The sequence below is a fragment of the Panthera tigris genome, chromosome X, assembly GCF_018350195.1.
Source record: "Panthera tigris isolate Pti1 chromosome X, P.tigris_Pti1_mat1.1, whole genome shotgun sequence".
NCBI classification, from domain to species: Eukaryota; Metazoa; Chordata; class Mammalia; order Carnivora; family Felidae; genus Panthera; species Panthera tigris.
Genome location: NC_056677.1, coordinates 98,320,096 through 98,340,088, shown reverse-complemented (window position 1 = coordinate 98,340,088; position 19,993 = coordinate 98,320,096). Strand labels below are relative to the sequence as shown.

At 48.4% G+C, this 19,993-nt stretch overlaps 1 protein-coding gene and 1 long non-coding RNA gene across 2 annotated transcripts in view; one reads left to right on the top strand and one right to left on the bottom strand.

Moving 5' to 3' along the window:
• The window catches only part of LOC122235528, a 34,341-nt gene extending 23,638 nt beyond the window's left edge, over positions 1-10,703 (top strand). Inside the window, exons 3-4 of the long non-coding RNA XR_006213585.1 lie at positions 2,298-2,383; positions 9,840-10,703. This is a non-coding gene — a long non-coding RNA (uncharacterized LOC122235528). The remainder of the gene's footprint in view (positions 1-2,297; positions 2,384-9,839) is intronic.
• On the bottom strand, positions 316-19,381 carry ATP1B4 (ATPase Na+/K+ transporting family member beta 4). Its single transcript, XM_042975231.1, has 8 exons — positions 19,319-19,381; positions 14,353-14,626; positions 9,567-9,695; positions 9,205-9,309; positions 5,148-5,344; positions 4,350-4,406; positions 1,628-1,723; positions 316-859 (listed from the first exon to the last, which is right to left on the bottom strand). Exons 1-8 carry the CDS (start codon positions 19,379-19,381, stop codon positions 698-700), a joined length of 1,083 nt encoding a protein of 360 aa, XP_042831165.1. The 3' UTR covers positions 316-697.
• Between the last annotated feature and the right edge of the window lie 612 nt (positions 19,382-19,993).

Genomic DNA, 19,993 nt, shown 5'->3' with positions numbered 1-19,993 from the left:
AGTCGCTATGGACCCCGCCTCCCAAAAAAGTCATAGGAAAGGTCTTCGTTTCTATTTCAGAACGATATCCAGTTAGCACTGCTTTCTGTCCCAGTTGAAGATAACCTAGTCTTCAAATCAGTATTTGTTTTAGTTGCCCATTTGAGACAGCCAGTCCCTCAAGCACCCTTGGGTATAGAGTTCTCTAGGCCCGGTAGCCCTAGGTGTATTCTGGGTTGGTCTGATCGGCGATTCCCAGGGAAGGAACTTGCCAGGCAGGTTAAGACAAAAACAAACAAAAAAAAAAAGGTTAGTTATCAGCCTGGTTGGGAGGAATCTCACCTCTCAAAACAACAGAACCTTACAAAACACGATGAATTTCAAACCATCATAGAAAGTCTCCTTCATGGCCCTTGTGAATTTTATCAGACACTATGTTTACACTACGGTGAGAGGCTTGTAGCAGCAAGAACGGTTTTCGTTTAAGTGGGGGCGGGGGGAGGAAATTAATAGAATCTATTTGTCATCAGGAGAGACTACCTTTAAAAAATCAATGCCACAATGTCATTTTACACATATGTCAAAGGCAAGGAAAAATCATCTGCTGTCTTAAGTGTCCGTCTGGCTGTGTCCTGATTGAAGAAAAAGAATTCAGGAACTACCAGGGGTCCATGAAATAGAACAGAAACAGAACTAGCGGAAGTGGCCCCTGAAGTTCTTAGGTTTCTATGTTCAGAGTAAAGATTACCCTCCCCACAAAACGATCATTGATGACATCATTTATGATGCCCTTGCCCTTCAGTTGGCACTGCACGGGCACCGCCTGGTTCTTCACCACGTCTGTAAAGTGCATGGCCACCAGTGGGGAGGTGTAGTTAACCTGTAGGCGGAAGAACAATGAATCCTCAGTGTGAGGAGGGGACAGGGCGGGGGTGGGTCACAGGATGGAAGGGATCAGATAGTCAGTGAGGGATGGGATAACCCCTCGCAAAGGGAACCGAGCAAACCCCATGATACCAAGTCACAGATGGCTAAAGCCAGTGACATGCCCGCTCTGCCCTGGGACAGTGGGGGAAATCACACATTTCTCTTGTAAGTCCCTCTCAGATGTCTGACTGTCCTCTGGGGAAAACGAATTCTGCCTCTGCGTGATATGATTTCCTGGATATCAGACCATGAGTCAAAGCAGAACTAGTATCTTTCAAACCTCGACGCCAGAGATGAAGCCTCACTGTATGACCCACAACGACTGCCCTGGGGCTTCCACTGGGCGGAACAGGCAAGTGTGATTATTTGGGCACAGCTGAGTGCAACGACAGTGATTTGTCTGCTCCCGGCTCTGTCACTAATTAGCTGTGTGTGTTGGGCAAGTCACTGTCCCTCTCTGAACCCTAATTTCTCCATCTGTAAACTGAAGGAGTCAGACCAGACCCTATCTGAGATTCCTTCAGATATGGAAAGCAGCGGTTGTACTGGGAATTGGTAGAGGGGGCTGCTGGTCTTGGCCGGCAGCTACTCACCCCGCTGACTCCTAATTCCTAATTCCTAATTAGGCTGCCTCCTAATTCCCGTAGATACCAAACAGCCCTTCCTTCCTGTGTCTCTGAGCCCTTTCTGACAGCAAAGACTGAAAAGGATACAGGCTTACGTGAGTCAGTTTGCCGTAGTAAGGGTAGTAGCGAAGGTCAAAAGAAGCCGACTCTGGGTAGTAATTGATGGATCGGATGTCATTTTCATCACCTCTCTGTAAGTAAAAGCAGGTATATGTCGGATGCCGGGCCTCTCGGTGAGTTGGAGCCTGAGCTCAAGGGGCCTGCGCCCCAGGTGAAATCACTGTGTGACCCACAACCAACTGTCCCAGGAAGACCCACGAAAGCAGAATGGGGCATAGTTTACCCCAGACCTATCCCCCAGAGCGTTTCCAGAAAGAGATTGTGCCTTGGTTTCCAGTTCCAAGATTACTGAATGGAAGGTCTGGACTGGGGAGTCCCAAGGTGCTCCGTATGGTTCTGCACTGGCTCCTAGAGGAGCCAGACGGAGGACTCCAAAGGGTTTGCCCTGGCTGCTCCAGCACAAGAGCCTACACACCAGGCCCTCTCCAAAGAACTCATACTGGGCCTGGCACCCGGTCTTGGACCTTGAGGCAGGTGTAAGTCAGACCATGTCTAGATAATCCCACTGCACGACGACTCGTACACCGTGGGCTCGGTTCGTGGCATGTCACACCAGGTGCACAGGCACCTGACTCCTAGGGACACAGCCTAGAGTCTGGCCCACCTAAACTCATGTCTCTGACCATATTCTCTGCTTAAGCACAGCAGGTGACGTCAGGACGATAAGCAAGAGGGGACCCATAACTGGAAATGATTAAATAAACAACTCTACCATCATCATAGCATATCAGGTAGGGAACTGACCTGTCTGACTATGCATTAGGCTTGTCCTAAATAGCAGAGGGCTGGGGGCTGATGAGGGACAGACACTGCATCACCAGCAGCAAATCACTCACGGGGGGCCTGTGATTACTTCTGTCAATATAGTGTAATCGTTCATACGATACGCCTTAATTCATTCTAGCAATTACCTTATCCTGCTTGATTTCCACAAGTGGGTGTGGATTTCGACCAATATTGATTACTATACAGTGTGTAAAGACTTAATATTGCTTGTTGTCTTTTGAAAGGACAGTTCTCAGCAAGAGTCTGTGTAAGCTGAAAAATGAATGGCTTCCACTAGGGAACCGTAAACAGGATTCTATCCACTTAATACGCTAGTTTAGGACTGAGTTGGTCTTTATGATTTAGTTACACATTCCTCTAAAAAGCAATGAAATTCATTTTTTTGTGTGAATACTCTGTGGAATCGGTCCCACTAGTTTGTAGTCACACCTCACGTGTGTGTGTTTACACATACCCATGTACGTGTGCACACAATGAATGTCCTTCCTACCTTGTTCACCCGGCAAACCCCTGCCTGACCTTTCAAAACTCATCATTGGGGCGCCTGGGTGGCTCGGTCGGTTACGCGTCCGACTCTTGATTTTGGCTCAGGTCATGATCTCGCGGTTCGTGAGTTCAAGCCCCACATCGAGCTCCGGGCTGCCAGCGCGGAGCCTGCTCGGGGTTCTCTCTCTTCCTTTCTCTCTGCCCCTACCCTGCTTGCGCTTTCTCAAAATAAATAAATAAATAAATAAACTTAAAAAAAAAACAAAAAACCAAAAACCTCATCTTCAGTGTCACCATCTCCCACGTGGAACGAACCTTTCCCTCTTCAATGTCCCCGCTCCACCTTTCATAGCAGCTGTAATACGCAATTGCCCTGACTTCGGAGACAGAGTCATATTTATCTTGGCACCCCCAGCACCTAGCAAAGTACCTGGTATATAATAAGTGATCGATACACGCTTGCTGAATACATGCCGCCTTTTGCTGCTTTCTGATCTGTCACCGTCCAGCCTGGAGCTTTGAGCTGTATCTCTAGTACTGAGAATGGGATCACCCAGCTTCACACACCAGGTCTTGCAACTGTCCAGGGCTGGGGGGTGCAGTCGATGTTACGAAACCAGAGGGAGCTACTGCTTCCGGTCTGGGAAGCAAACCCAAGATCTAGGGCTTTTTCCTACAAAGGAGCTAATTGGCGCAGATGAGATAGGAGTTAATGGTCTCCCGAAGGACAGTTAATTAGCATATTAATGGAGTTCTGTTTCTACTTCCCTTGTAGCCATTTGTTATTGCAACACCCAGTGCCACTGGTCATTGCTGCAAAAAGTGAAATTCTGTTTTAAAAGCAGGGACTAATGACTCTAATGAAAGCTGTTTGTTTAGTTCAAAGAAACAACTAATTAGAGGTAAAAGCAAAAGCGTAAACAGAATCCCAATTAATGACGTGGCACACTGTCGTTCCCTGCTGTGGGCCTTAGCTGAGGCTCTTCTTCGGCTTTCACAGGTATATATCAGCACAGGCACACACGCACCCACATGACCTGAACGCTTTCTGGCAGTGCGGAGGCCTGAAGGTACTAAAGGGAGGTGTAGTTATGAAAAGATTAACCCTTTCCCTAACCCATAGCCAATCATCCATGGGGAAGCCCTTGGAAGGGATGAGCCATCTTTTTGCATAAAATAGATGTGCTAACAGTACCTATTCAAAAAGGCATTTTAGGGGCACCTGGGTGGCTCAGATGGTTAAGCATCTGACTTTGGTTCAGGTCATGATCTCCCAGTTTGTGAGATCGAGCCCCGCATTGGGCTCTGCACTGACAGTGCAGAGCCTGCTTGGGATTCTGTGTCTCCCTCTCTCTCTGCCCCTGTCCTGTGCGCTCTCTCTCCCAAAATGAATAAATAAACTTAAAAAAAAAAAAGGCACTTTACCTGAACTTTGCAGGAAACCTTCACAGGATCTCCAAGTTCAGGACGGAAGCCTACAATCTATGAAAAGAAAAGCCAGCGTTGTTTATATATATACATATATATATACATACATACACACACACACACACACACACATATATATATATATATATATATATATATATATATAAAATCAAAAAAAAGAAAACAGATTTGACAATAAAAAATGGGACTTTTCTTAACCGCCCTTAAGCCATCCCTTCCTTAGGCATAAAGCTCATCTATGTTGCCCTCTCAGGAATGTTACAGAGGGCAAAGAATGCAAAATATCTTCAGAACTGTGCAGCTTGGCTTTCCCCTAGTGGTGTTTGTGATTGATGTTCATACGATGGTAACTGCAGCAAGATAATCCTGAAGATGTAAAGAACTTTCTGGTTTTAAGAGGGATGTGCCTGGGTAAGGCTCTACCCCACCTAAGGCATGGCAGGAGAGGAGGAAAATGCATTTTTTATGCTATAAGAATTGTCCCCCCACGTCATGTCAGTCCCCTGTTCCAAACAGCCTAGGACCTCATTACTGATAGAGGGCATCAAAGGGCAGGCTGGGGGTGGGGAGATGAGTGGAAATAGGAAGTGTTCAGGGAGAAAAAGCTATTATTGCTTGATAGGTTGATCTGGTTGTTTGTATTAATGATGCTGTCAGTAAAAATGGCCGAACTTGCAGTGTATGAAGACAGAGCCCAAGAGAAATGGAGTGGCCAGAGCCCTCCTACCCAGCTCATCCAACTTATCATCGCCGGAGTATCAAGGGCCAATATACCCGGTTCATCTTTAGAAGGATGCAGGGCTGTCCAGTAGAGTAGCCAAAAGTAGGGTCCTCCAAGCCCGAGCAGTTCTTCAGGAAGGAGCGCTTAAACTGGCAGGCCTTCTTGTCTTCATCCTCGTCGCCATCTTGGATGAAGTACTGCCCCGGGGGACAATCCACATTCATTTCCTCTTGAAGACTGTCATTGTAACCTAAAGCATGTGGGTGGGTGGCAAAGGGTCACGTTAGACGGGTGCTACAGGGGAAGGCCATGCTTTCAGTAGTCCTCCTCCCTAGTTTCCTTTCTCCAGCTTGCTGGTGAGCCTCTGAAAGGCCAGTCAGTCTGGCCCAGGCTCTGTGACCGGGCCTCCGTTCCCCGGGGACTTTCATCAGTAACATCTTTCCGGGAAACCTTTGGGGCTAGTCCCCATCTGATGGGGCTAGCCCATCATCTGATTGCTTCTCATTGCCTCGGAACTTTGGAATGTCTACCTCTGGGTCATGTGTTGGTCACCTTATAACTTCTCTCTATTCTCCATTATTTCTTTTCAGCTATAGCAAATTGTAAGCGTGGGGGGCGGCCTCTTCCACTTCTGGAAGAGGAATAGGTACACGGTGGACAGATCTTGGAAGAGGGACTGAATCATGTCATGGCATGGCTTATATAAAGGAGTGAAACTCTTGGACTAAATCTCTTTAAGTTCATTCTGGGAAACATCTCCCTTTGAGGTCCATGAGAGCCACCTGATGCAAGAGAATGAGACGTGCGTGTTGTGGGACAGGAGGAAGGGAGAGGAAGAAGAAGAGAGGGAGGAAGAAGAGGAGATAAAACCAGCTTCTCATCCCTTACCGAGGGAAGTTAGCACTGCAAAACAGAAGCTTAGGTTGAAAAACAGAAACCAGGGGTGCCTGGGTGGCTCAGTTGGTTAAGCACCAGACTCTTTCTTTTTAAAAAATTTTTAATGTTCATTTATTTTTGAGAGAGAGACAGAGCACAAACAGGGGAGGGGCAGAGAGAGAGGGAGGCACAGAATCGGAAGCAGGCTCCAGGCTCCGAGCTGTCAGCACAGAGCCCCATGTAGGGCTTGAACTCAAGAACTGTGAGATCATGACCTGAGCCAAAGTTGGACACTTAACCGATTGAGCCACCCAGGCATCCCAGCATGGGACTCTTGATCTCGGTTCATGAGTTAGAGCCCCTGTGGTGCTCTACACTGACAGAGGGGCCTCCTTGGGATTCTGTCTCTCTCTCTCTCTGCCCCTAGCATATGCGCGCGCGCTCTAACTTTCAAAAAAGAAAAAAAGAAAGACAGAAACTAACAACCATAGCGCCTCCACTGAGAGGGTAAGATCTTGTCTACTGAGGCACTCAGTAGACCCGAGGCACTCAGAGTTCACGTCCCTTTACATTGGATGGAACGTAACATGTGCACAAGGCATGCACATCAGGGAGAGAGCTAAAAGGGGCTGTCTGTGAGCTCACTCTTTGGCCCACCAGATGCCATGGAACTGAGCTTTGGAAATTACTGCATCATTTCCAGTTTTGTTTTAAATGATGGAATCTAGTTAGTCCTGCTAGATCCAGCCTCTGTGCACTCATGTTCCCAGTATCTTAGTTTTTTTTTTTTTTTTTTTTTTTTTTTTACTTTTGAGAGGGGGAGAAAGTACGAGCAGAGGAAGGGGCAGAGAGAGAGGGAGAGGGAGAATCCCAAGTCGGCTTCACACTACTACTGTGGAGTACTGTGGAGCCTGACGTGGGGCTCGAACCCACAAACTGTGAGATCATGATCTGAGCTGAATTCAGATGCCTAACCGACTGAGCCACCAAGGTTCCCCTCCAGTAGCTTCATTTTTCAGAGGAAATTGTGCACCTGTGATCTACCAGTGGTAAAACTCCAAATGTCCTGCTGGGTTTTCATCTAGACAGGTTGTGACTTGGGTTTAATATTGTTCAGGAGCAACTGGGAATTTAAAATCTATTCCAATTATGGTTAAGCCTTTATTTTGCCTTTGACAAAGCTACATTCAATTCAAGGTTTTGTTTTAATCTTTTTTTTAGAACAAGAACTATGTGCAAATAATAAGTTTCTAAATAGAAGCTCTAATCACATGCTCATTGTTTCTCTTGAGATAGTTCCATTAAAAATAATGTGACATGGGCATGACCCTTATTGCAAAATCCCAGTCCTCCTGGGAATGAAATTGATACTCTGGGATGTCTATTTCAGAGATGTGTCCCTTTTAAGTAGGGCATGTTATCTACACTTAGGAACTAAAAACCCAGTGCTTTCCCTACTGTTCTCCACCTCTGTCATCAGGTCAGAATCGGTATTTCTCCATCTACTAGCTTCTCGGAGGGATTTCCTCAGCAGAGATTCTGGCAACACGCCTGTAATATCTCACAAGTATTTTGAAAGAAAAGAAGATATTGCGCCGGCTAAGATGCCCAAAACATTTTTTTTTTAGCTCAAAAAGGAACTACATGGACTCAGAGAGGACCCAGCCCCCCTCATTTTACAAGTGAGGGATCTGAAACTCAGACTTACCCAAAATGGCACTGAGCATGACTGATAGATACAAAACTGAGTTTCTAACTCCTGGTCATATGGCAGCAGCAAAGAATTATGAAAAACAGTATTTCTCGATCTTTAAAGTTCATACAGATCACCTGTGGATCTTGTTTAAGTGCAGATCCTGACCCAACCGGTCTGGGGCAGGGCCCCAGAGCCGGCTTTGTAGCAACCCCCCAGGCGATGCCGATGCTGCGGGTCTTGGATCGCACTTTGAGTAGCAAGGGGGTCAAAACCACGGATGTGGGTTTAAACACTGGTTCAGCTGCCAGGAGACTTTTTATCATGTTACTTCCTCTTTCTTTCTTTTTTTAAATTTGTTTAATGTTTATTTATTTTTGAGAGAGAGAGAGCAAGAGACAGAGAGTGGGGGAGGGGCAGAGAGAGAGAGGGAGACACAGAATCCAAAGAAGGCTCCAGACTCTGAGCTGTCAGTACAGAGCCCGATGCAAGGCTCGAACTCACAGACCGGACCTCGAGATCATGATCTGAGCCGAAGTCGGACGCTTAACCAACCGAGCTACTCGGGCGCCCTGTTACTTCCCCTTTCTGAGCTTCAGTTGCCCCATTCATAAACTGGAGACAGTAGATTCTGCTATGCAGAATTAAGGTTAAATGACAAAATTTATGCATTTACATAACACTTCCCACCACGTAAGAGATTGTTTTTCTCCTAATTCAGTGCACATTCTACCACTCCCTATCTGTACCCCCTTTGGCCAGGAAGGGACAACCAGACCGATCCAACTGGCTTTTTGCCACAAATAATTGGTGCAGCAAGGTAAACCCACTGGGGCTCCTTTTTGATAGCTGGTCAATTAGAGCCTGTGTGCTCTGTGTTGAACCCTCAACAAATTGCTACCTCAGTTTTCACTCTTTGGAAGGGCTTCTCAAGAAGCCACTCATTTGTCCCTGAAAGTGTATCTGATGACGCTATAGAGATAGGCATCTTGAAAACACTTGCAATCAAAATGCTGGAGTGACTGTCACCCAGAGAGATTCTTCTTCTAACTCCCTGTTGGGATGCTATTAAATGAAGACCCTTGCTCTCTTCCTTGAAGATGGCCCATCTCCAAGCAATGAATTCCCTTCCCTTGAGAAAGTATAGGGGGGCAGGAATCTTCCCGTTCTGGAAAACACCCTTCTTTTCTCAACACTACCCCCACCTCGAATTATCTTTCATAATTACTGAGCCCAGGACTCATCTGGATGAGCCCAGGACATAAGTAGGTGCCCTAGAATGTTCAAGAAAAGAAAACAAGTTCTCTGCCCCAGTGAACTTAGCAGAATGCTGGAGAGTTGGCTTATATGCTTTCAAGGCAACATACATCCCAAACTAGAGCAGTTTTGATTGTATGTACAGTTGCCGAGGGAGGTGCAAGGTAAAGAAAGACCGGGATGGGCTGGGGTTAATAAGAGTGGGGTTTCTGGTGCATTGCGAATTTTGAATCCCCACCCCCATCATCCTTCCAAAGAGATTTCCCCCCTTCAGAGGAACTTACCCTGGAGAAAGCCATTTAGGCTAATGACATAATGCTGCCAGGTGTCAGGTTCGGAAACGTTGAAGTTGAAGTTAAGGCTATGGGCGAAGGGTCTGATCATCACTCCTGGCAATGAAAACAGGTCTTAGATATATTAACCCATTCTTGGGATAATTTTTTTTTTGTATTGATTCCCATGAAACGTTCACCCCCCCAGGCAATCAAAATAAAAAGGACTGTAATTTGCCAAATACCATTTTACTTTTAATAATTGAATCCCTAAGTCATTACCGGGAAGAGCCAAAGTTAATTGAGGCTGAACATGCCGCGGAGGCAGGTTTCCGTCCAGCAAGTTCTGACAGCACAGGGCGTTTGGCACTCACCAGGAGGCTTCACCCTCTCGGTGAAGGTCGGCATGTAAGGACTGATGGTCAGAAATAGCGTGTACATGCAGAGGGTAATCACAGCAGCCAGGGAGGCATAGAAGAAGAAGTAAATGACTAAGATCAGGCCTGCAGAACAATCAGAGAGGAGAGTGATCAGTGCTTGCCAACAGACCCCGCCTCCTCACTCGAACTCCTGAGCCAGAACCAACCCAAACACGTTGGCATTTTATTTTTGTTTTTTGGTTGTTTTTGTCTCTTCAAATTCCCCAGATTCAGTATGTCCTTGGCTTATTCAGATGTCACCAATTTGGAGTTCGTGAGAATTGTGTCGGAGATCTGATCGCAGTGTACCTTTCCGGCATCTCCGATGGAAGGGCTTGCTGAGCAGATGATGACCGATGGCAAGATCACAGGGGAGCGGAGTTGAATGTACCGCGGAGGGCAAATTGCTTGGGAGCCCTCTGGGCAACGGTTGATGTCCTAAGTACAAATCATTCTTCACTATTCATTAAAGCAGGTGCCCTGAAGAGTCCTAGCAGCTTGGTTCCAGTGATTATATGTATTTGCAAGTGATGAAAACTGCATTTCTTTTTACATAGCCTATAATTCAAACTTTTGATTAATTTCCACTGGACTTGTCTCTAATCAAGGCAAAGTGAGGCTTCACCCTACTTATTTCAAATCTTACTCATCTTTAGCAAATATTTAAGTGGCTCGACTTTTCAAAAGGAACAAGGACGGGGAGGGAAGGAGGAAGAAGCCGTACTTACTTACTGACTCTTGCTACCTGGACGCTCTATACCTGTGCGCCTGGCCAAGTGACAGAACCTCTCCGTACCGCCGACTCCTCACAGGTAAAATGGGAATAAGTTTAGCACTTAACCTCATATACTGATCTACATGCCTAACAATCCCGGCAATTCTGCTTTTCCTTACATCCTATCCTGACCTGACCATTTCCTAGCTGTTTCATCTTGGACATGCCGTTCACCCTCCCGGGTCTCAATTTCCTCATCTGTAAAACGAGGACAGTAACAGTACCTACTTCTTAGCCTTGAAAGATGCATGTAAATAGCAGCGCGCAGAGCCTGGCAGATACCCAGTGCTCTTTATTTTTTTTAATGTTTATTTATTTTTGAGAGAGAGACGGACCGTGAGCGGTGGGGGGAGGGGCAGAGAGAGAGGGGGACACAGAATCCGAAGCAGGCTCCCGGCTCTGCGCTGTCAACACAGAGCCCGATGTGGGGGCTCGAACCCACGAATGTGAGATCATGACCCGAGCCGAAGTTGGACGCTTAAGTGACTGAGCCACCCAGGCGCCCCTATCCAGTACTCTTTAAATGGCAGCCCTCACCATTGTCATTATTAATATTATTTTTGCCGTCGGACCAGAAGCACGGTTGTGTGAGCCCCTCCTCTGTGGGTGGCATCGGGATTAGGTTTGCCCCCGTTAGAGGCAGCCCTGAGCGAGGTGAACGAGCATGAGATTGCAGCTGAGAAACTCTTTTCAAGTCTCCTTGGGGCTCTCTCTCGGGCAACGGTATCTGGCTCCGCTCACAGCAGTGACACGATGTCGGAACTACAGATTTGAACTGAATCGTGAACTAGAAACTGGAACAAACCACGTAACTTTGCTGTACCCAAAACTGAATCCGAATAATAATTTTTAAATTGAACCATGAACCAGATAAAATTAACCAAAAAAAAAAAAAAAAAAAAAAAAGAGGGGGGAGTGGAGAGGAAACGAGAAGAAAGATCCTTAGTAACCCAACTGGAAATGGAAGCTTGATGTTTTATAAGATGAACTGAAGCAGAACGGGAACAGGAGCGCATCGATTCAGCTGGAGTCCCTGGAGAGGACACGGTAGCACCTGTGTGATCCTGGGCTACTGCCCCTTGGCTGCCCTAATGGGATGTGCCCTGTGTCTTCGCCTCCGTTCCTCAACCCCCATCCCCATCCTGGGGATGGGCCGATGGCTGGAGCCATCCTGGGGGACTAGAAGACTCAGTTTCATGAACGAAAGGAAAGCAATAGAATACAGGTACGTTCCCTTGGAGGTATGGCTTCCATTTTGTCTAGAATGTGTGGCTAGGAAGCTGTAGGTAGGAGAATGGCACTAGCAGTGAGTCCCCTGAGCCTCACCCAGGATGGGTGCCCTGAAGTCTGCCATAGGTTAAGCTAACACAGCTTCCCACCCACCCCCGTCCCCACCAAGGAAAACCAAGCACCATACCCATCAGAGCCTATTGGTCGCTCCAACTTTTTCTGCTCTGGACATCCAAGTTTTACTTGGACCACTCCTCTAGGTAATCCAGGGTTCTCTCCTGAATGCTTTCCCCAAGCCTGTACAGACCTGGATATCTTGGATATAGTAGGCACCCGTGATCCAGATTCTTTACTCCCCCCACCAAAACATCCCATCAGGTCCTGAGACCCTACCCATCAGGGCTTTGCTCATCACTGCCGTTCACGAAGACAGTGTGGTGTTCCGGCAAGAGAATTACACCCCCGTGTTCATCTGACCTGGGTTTGAATCCCAATGCTGCCACTTATTGACTGCGGGGCTTTAGATAAGTTACTTACCCTCTCTAAGCCTCAGTTTCTGCATCTGTAAAATGGGGATAATAATATTACTACCTCATATGGTTCTTGTCAGTATCCAATAAAATAACATATAGTTCCTAAAAATAGAGGCTACCCAGCTACCAAAGAAAAAGCCCAGAATGTAATCATAGGCTGGGTGAATATGTTGGTCATGTTGATGTCCAGGCTGGGATAGGGTTAGTAAATGCCCAAGTGGACACCTAGTTTTCAAGCAAGAGGACAGCAAAGCATACGCTTGGTGGTCTATGCATTAACATCGCCATTTGCCCATGGCCCAGGCATAGCCCAACAGCAGAAGCCTGAGTTCCCGGGCTCTCCTCAGACCTCCTGTCCAGAGGCCTGGATATGGCCTGCCATGCAGAGTCCCCAGCGCCATTATCTTCCCTGAGCACTCGAACCTTTCTCCCTCATCGCTCTTTCTTGGCCTACGGGTTATTCTCCACAGGAGCAGTTTGGATCAGCTTCTCTGGTGAGGTTCCAATGGCTGGCTGTTTAGGGGTCAAAGCATGGCTCTCTCTCCCAGAATCACACTTGCATTTCACAGCCCGTGTCTCTAGTCTTCTTTAGGCAAGGGAGAAACAGCTGTGCCCCCTTTGGAGCGAGCGTCCAGCATTTGCCTACAGCTTCCAGAATGTCGGAATGTACCTTGAATGGCACATTTGTTCCAGCTGAGAGTTTGAGGGATGGGCAGGGGTGGGGCTGGGAACTGAGGAGGGGTGGAGGGAGGTGGGTGTTGCTCACGGCGCCACACCTGCTATTCCTAATTCCAGGAAGGAGGGCTAGCCGGTTCACCTTGACTCTCTCCCCTAGGAGGGGAGAGAATTCTCAGCCAGAGGGGCCTTTAGAAGGCGTGACCATCAACTTTAGCAACCTAGACCCTGGGCGCTAGGGGACTCTTATTTCATCCACAGAGTCCTCTATTTTGCCCTTCTCCTGTGGGTTAACTGAGTTCCAAACCAGCGGCCGCTCTTTTTCTGGGCCATGCAGAGACTGTGGCAAGTGTGAATTTTATCCCAGGCTAAACCTCCTGAGGAGAAGGCTCTTGCATTCGTAGACCAAGAGGTGAGCAAGGCCCTGGGAAAGGAGTCTGGGGAAGCTGTGAGGTACAAGCGGTGGCGGCGTGTGGCACAAAGACGAAAAGCTAAGAAATGCAATTCCGCCGTTGATGAAGCGTGACGGGGGCTCAGCCTTAATCGCTGGAAACGCTCCCTTTAAACCCGATTTCTCTGTGCACACGCTGTGGGAGCACGAGGCACCCACAGGCTGGCGCCCAGGGCAGGCCCCCCGGCTTTCCTTCTCTGACGTCACTGAGCGAAGTGATGAGATCCTGTAAACCCTTGCTCAAGTCGGCAGGGACTTGGGGCTTGTATCCTAGAAATGGTCCCCTGTGCCGTACGGTTGTACAATGTGGGGCTCAGGGGCGGCAGGCCGGTGCAGTCGAAAATCTGTGTCTGGCTTTTGACTGGCCTCAAACCCTTTAGTGCTAAGAGCCTCATGTTGACCAGACGCCTTACCAACACCGTCAGCAGTCCGTTAACACCTATTTTGTATGTTACCTGTGTTATATACCGTCTTCTTCCAATAAGGTAAGCTAGAGGAAAGAAACTCTTAACGTTTACAGCGCTAGCCTGTACTTCTCGGAAAACACAGAAACAAAACCAAAAGCAACCCTGTGTGGACCCGTGCAGGTCAGACCTGTGCTGTTCAACAGTCAACTGCACTTTCAACTTTCCATTTTTAACATCTCATCGGAGCCTCAGGCCGACCGGGTGAGAGAGACAAGGTAGGGATCATTTCCTTCATTTGGCAGGTGAGGAAACGGAGGCTCAGAGAGGGTAAATGATGAGCCCAAGGCCACACAGATAGAGAGTGACAGGGCTGGGACTTCCTTAAAAAAAAAAAAATCTGTGCCTTTTCAACTCATCCTGTCTCTGCATCGCGAATGAGGTTGAGCCCAGCGGATTTCAGCTCCACAAGCCAGTGTGTTTACCTACTCGGTCGGAGTTTCTTCCCATGGCATCTGCCCACATCCAGGCATGTCCCTAGGCACTGAGCCCTTTACACGAAATCTAAGAGAAGTTTGCAGACAAGCCCATCCAACGTATGGTAAAGGAGTCCTGGACACCAAGCCAAAAGCAAAGGACACCCGACTGGGGCATGGGGACAACTGGGACTTACTCCAACTCTGACCTGTTCGGGCCAGAGACATCCTTTTCTCCGGATCCCACAGGTATTCGCTTACGGTCTGCAATTTCTGCCACCAGGCATTGCCTGTTGGCGGACCCTGACCCTCTTCCTCCTCCTTTTCCTCTTCTATCTCCTCCTCTTCCTCCTCCTGTCCTTCTTCCTCCTCCTCCTCCTCCAAATCGGGTACCACCATCACCCGAGCCTCTTCTTCCGCTTCTTCCTCTTCATCTGCCAAGTAGTTCTGGTTTACTTCATCCTGATCGTCCTGGAATGGTGACAAAACACAATCCCCTTTTTGACAAAAAAACTTCCAGCGGCACATCCCGCCAGCCAAAAAGAAATGGAAAACAGGGCGCCTGGGTGGCTCAGTCAGTTAAGTGTCTGACTCTGGATATCCGCTCAGGTCATGATCTCACGGTTCGTGAGTTTGAGCCCTGCGCTGGGTTCTGCCCTGGCAGTGCGGAGCCTGCTTGGGATTCTCGCTCTCCTCTTTCTCTCTCTGCCCCTCCTCTGCTCACCCTGTCTCTTAAAATAAATAAATAAGCTTAAAAAATGTTTAAAAATGTTTCAAAAATGGAAAAAAAATAAATGGAAAGTGACTCAAGATTTGGAGATGCTTCGAATTTCCACTTCCCCATTCACGTACCCGTTGTTACAAGAGGCACGTTTTCTTTCTCTGTTCATTGGGAGGAAATATTCCTTCTCTGACCCACTTTTGACCCAATATTCTTTCCGCAGAGGTGTAAGTTTTATTCTTGCCTTCGTGCCTTTTGGCTCTTCCCCTAGGACTGCTTATGTCACTACTCTGTCCTGGGGCCTCGGCCTCCCGCTTCACTTTGTCTGGCTTCTCAGGGTAGAGCTGAGTTCGACACTGGAGGGTGGAGTTATTTTATTTACTTTTTTTTTTAAGATTTTTATTTTTAAGTGATCTCTGCACCCGACGTGGGGCTCGAACTCACAACCCCAAGCTCAAGAGTCGCGTGCTCCCCCTGAGTCAGCCGGGCGCCCCGAGGATGGAGTCAGTTTAGGCACTTGAGTCCATGATGGCAAATTCTGAGTCTAAGCCAGCTCCACCGTCGGTCCTGCACCCTTGCGGGTGCTCAACCTTACCAGCCCAAGCTGTGCGAAAAGTAGCCTGGGACAGACAGCAGGAGGAGAGGCCAGCTGCTGTGCCCGTCCTCAAAACTTAGACTCCCTTCCCAGCAGAAGAACATAGGGGTTTATTGGTCACTTCTCTGTCCCCTGAGCTGGAACCTCTTCCTGCCTTAAGCTGGTTGAACAGACCACCTGAGGGCCGGAACTTCAACAGATAGTTCCTTAGTCCCCACCCCCCACCCCCACGCCGCACCCCACAACCCTCGGCAAAAATCTAGGCACGTAGTGAGCGCTCAGCACATATTTGTTGATTGACTGTAGCCATGGAGATCTGAAACCGTAATCTTCTCTGAGTGGTTCTAAGAAAATTAAACAAAAAAAGAGAAACCCAGACATCACCAACGGTATTTCAAATGCCTCCCAGCCATAGGCGGGAGAGGCGGATCTTTCTTTGCTCTTTGTGGCTCTGCGAAGGCTCACTGCGGCCGCAGAAAATGAGGCCACCCTCCCTTCTCTCTTGCTGTCCAAATCTGAAGAGTGGCCGGGCCTGTGCACCTGTTGGGGTTGGATGCGTCAAATGATAGAGGCCAGGGGCTCCGTGCCTCCCCCTCCCTGCCTGATTCCTCAAAGGCCATTTAGAGGACACTCAGCTAAAAATGCTGCCATTAGTTGGGGGGGGGGGCGGGGGCGATACTTGGAAAATCGGGTTGTTCAGAATCAGTAAAAGTGACACAGAATGACAAGGCTCGGTACTCAGTCTGCCCGGCGCTGTCTAGCTCCTGATTACAAGCACTCTTGAATTGCTCTCTAATTTGTATAAATGGACAGCTTCATATCACACACCGTATCAGAATTGACAGGGACCTTGAAGATCCCCTTGTCCATCGGAGGCCCAGAGAGGGGACTGGATGTAGGTAAAGGCACACAGCAAGTGTGTGATAGAGTTGACAATCTCAGAACCTCGGTCTTGCTACCCTGGACGATGACGTTTCTCCTCTGTCGCACCGAAGACAAGTGCCTAGAGGTGGTTAACAGATTTCTGGAGCACAACGTGTTAGGTTCTGTGTTCCCAAGAGATTGCAGGTGCTTATAATCGAGGATTTCCGACTCTAACGTGGACTCTGTGTTGAATGGATGAATTAAATGTTCGTAAATCTCTTTCACTTGTGCGTGAACACAGGTACACAGCTAGCTTCTCAAACTACATTCTGAGCACCCAGGGGGCAGAGTCAGTATTTCTTTTTTTTTTTTTTTAATTTTTAATTTTTTCAATGTTTACTTATTTTTGAGGGGGGGAGGGGCAGAGGGAGAGGCAGACACAGAATCCGAAGCAGGCTCCAGGCTCTGAGCGCTCAGCACAGAGCCCGACGCGGGCCTCGAACTCACCGACCCCGAGATCATGACCTGAGCCGAAGTCGGACGCTTAACCGTCTGAGCCACCCAGGGGCCCCCGGAGTCAGTATTTTGTAACTCCTGGACGGCCCTCCACAATGCGGAGCCCACAGCTAGGTGACCAGCAGGTACTGAACAAGTGCCGGGGATAACCGCCTGACTTCAAACTTCTGAGGCTGGACCCCGGGGGAATTTGCTCCCACAGAGCCTGTCGCCCTAACCTCAGCAGGACTGGGCGCTGTGGTGGGTGGTCATCAGGGCCCCCGAAGAATCTCCTGCGTCTGGGAACCTCGGGGAATTTGAAGTGTAACAGTGCATCGCGGAGGGATTTGTATCGCCTTTATATTGCCTGCACAACTTCCTTTTTCTCGCCACGTCGCCTGTGTGCCCGCCCTCCACCTCCGCTCCGCAGAGGAGGCAGCTGGCCTTGGCCTCAGCCTGATCTTATTTGTAGATATGAGCTTTCGTGATAATCCCATTAAAGATGGCTTGTCATTAAAGCTTTACCCTCCCGGGAAGAATTAACCTTCTCAGAGCTAATTTCCCCCACGGCTCTCACAGTGCCCGGGCTTCGGGAACCTCGACTATCTTTTTTTTCCTCCCCTCTGCTTCCAGGTGCAGGAGAACGTCATATGGTGCAAGAGAGACCCTCTTGTGCAACTGTTTAACCGGATCCTGCGGGGAATCCTTCGGTGATGGGAGGGTCTGTTTTTGCCGGTCTCCTAAAGTGGCGCTGCCCTCATGTGATGGTGTGTGCGAATGTGTTGGAAGATAGTAGTGGGTGTGTGCTGTGGCCATCCTGTTGCCCTAAAAGGGAAGATCTGAAGGGCAGAGGGTGGCTCCATTTTGAGCACTCTAAATATATAAACATATAAACACATAAACAAACAGTATGACCCAAAGGATAAATTTGTGCCCTGCATTGAGTAACACCCCGTAAACGTTTGAATGGTTGGTTAATTTTAAAAGGGAAATTAGCATCCGGTTATTCACGGCGTCAAAGGGTTTGTTTTCAAATTTGATCGAGTACTCCCCATAAAGAGCGAGATTCCCCCGACGCATTTGAAAGTTGGGACGAGCACCGGGCGTCGTATGGAAACCGATTTGACGATACATTTTGTGTTTAAAAAAAAATAAAATTCGAATCCTACTAAAAAAAAAAAAGATTGAAAAAATCAAGTCTTTCTTACAAAGAGCAAGATCTTCTGGTGCACTTGACAAAGAATTGAAATTATACACAACATTTTAGCAACATTACACAGAAAAGAAGCCAGGGAAGGAATAGTTATATGTGCCCTGCGGATCGTGACCACTCTGAAAGCTGGGAGGGACTTTGGAAATGTGAAAAGAAGGCTTCTACACCGTATGGCTGAAAAGCTGAGGGAAGCCCTCTGTAGGGTGATATGGGGTTAGAAGGATTCGTGTTTTCCTCTGCTGGCTGTTGACAGTCTTTACTTAAATCCCTGGTTATACAAGTGGCCATTTCCAAAGAAAAATGGATTAAGCTTTGTTTCCTCCTGGGGCTCGGATCACAGCCCTCTCTAGGGGAGATTTCAGACTACACTCCCCCCACCCCCCAAAAAGTACTGCATGGGGCATATATAATGATTTAGAGCAAAGTAAATTCAAAGAAACTCTGGGTTCAAAGAACTCTGTAATGCACCCTGGAGATAAATGGCAACTAGAGGGAGGTGTGTGTGCACATGTGTGCGTGTGCCTGTGCATGGGCGTGTGTGTGTGTGTGTGTGTTGGGCAGGGTGGGGTGGCACGTAGGGTGGCGGCGGGTGGCAGAGGATCAGGGGGCTAGGGAGTTGCACACTGCACGTATAACAGAGAGAGCACAAGATTAGAAGTGGGGAAACTTGCATTCTCACTGTGGCTCTCCTGCTAACTTGTGAGTCACTCGTGCGCTCTGAGCCCCGGCAGCCTCCTTTCTACACCGAGGGCTTCTGGAGAGATGATGTCTGAGATTACTCCCAGCTTCTAGCAACGATTCTGTGATTTTAGCGCTAGTTTGGAATTTCTGCTCTAGGAAAAGAGCAGCCGGGTTCCTGAGAAGCTCCCACCCAAAGGGACCAAGACAGCTGGGTCTGTGGTTTCCTCTTTCCCCTTCCCTCTCCCCTGGCTGAATTTCCTGCTATGGGAATGAAATCTCTACTCTCAGACTCCAAAAGGTCTGTTTAAATTCTAGACTCCCCCCTTCCCCCAATGTTAGAAGGCCGCTTCTTCTCTGGCATCTTTCCCCTCCCTTATCTTTGTTCCCCAGGAAGAGGGGCTTCCTCCTTCAATGCAGCAATGTAGGGTTCAGTGGGGTGCCAGGAGTCGCTGCTCGATCTTGAAACTATAGGCTTCCATAAACCTCACTGTTCCTGCCCATGCCGAGGAGAAGCAGCCATAAGCCAAGATCTATGCACACCACAACAACCCCACTAACAAGGGACAGCAAAATAGTCTGCTCCCCGGGACTCACAAGTCTGTAGCGATAACCGTAAGGAGAGGCCGGAGCCCTTCTGGACCGGAGCTGCCTTCTCATGGCTGGTCAGTGGGCAAAGACGCGGCAGAGGCAGGCAAGGGGGTGAGAGTTCCCGAGCTTCTGCTGGTACAGGAGACACTGGTTGCTGGGGACACTTGTCGCCTAGTAAAAGTGCACCCTCCTGGCACGAGCCCTTCCCCAAAATAATCTAACATGCCCCTTTCTCATTGGTTGGCCCATTCCCTGAATCAAAGGAAAGCCCTTCTGGAAAAGCAAGCTCATCATCACAGGGAGGGGGGGATATTCTGGGTCACGAGGATGAGTGACTCCCCATCCCCCTCACCTCATGCCTCTACCCGCCCTCTGCTCTCCTCCAGCGCCCAAGATACTACGGGCCCAATGGAAAGCTTAAGTCTTGCTCTTCTCAATTGAGAGCCGAGTATCAGTGTGTGCAGGGGGTGGGGCGTGGGTGGGAGTTGGGGGTGAGGGGACATGGCCAAGAATAACTTTCTTTTTTCATAAGCCTGATCTCATGCAAAAGGATCCAGGAGAGATTCTCTTTGCTCTGCCCACCCCCCCAACACACACCGAGCCACCTACAATATTCCTTATTTGTGTCGACCCATGAGCCCCTTGAAATGTGTGTTATGTATTCTGATTTTAGGGGCCAGG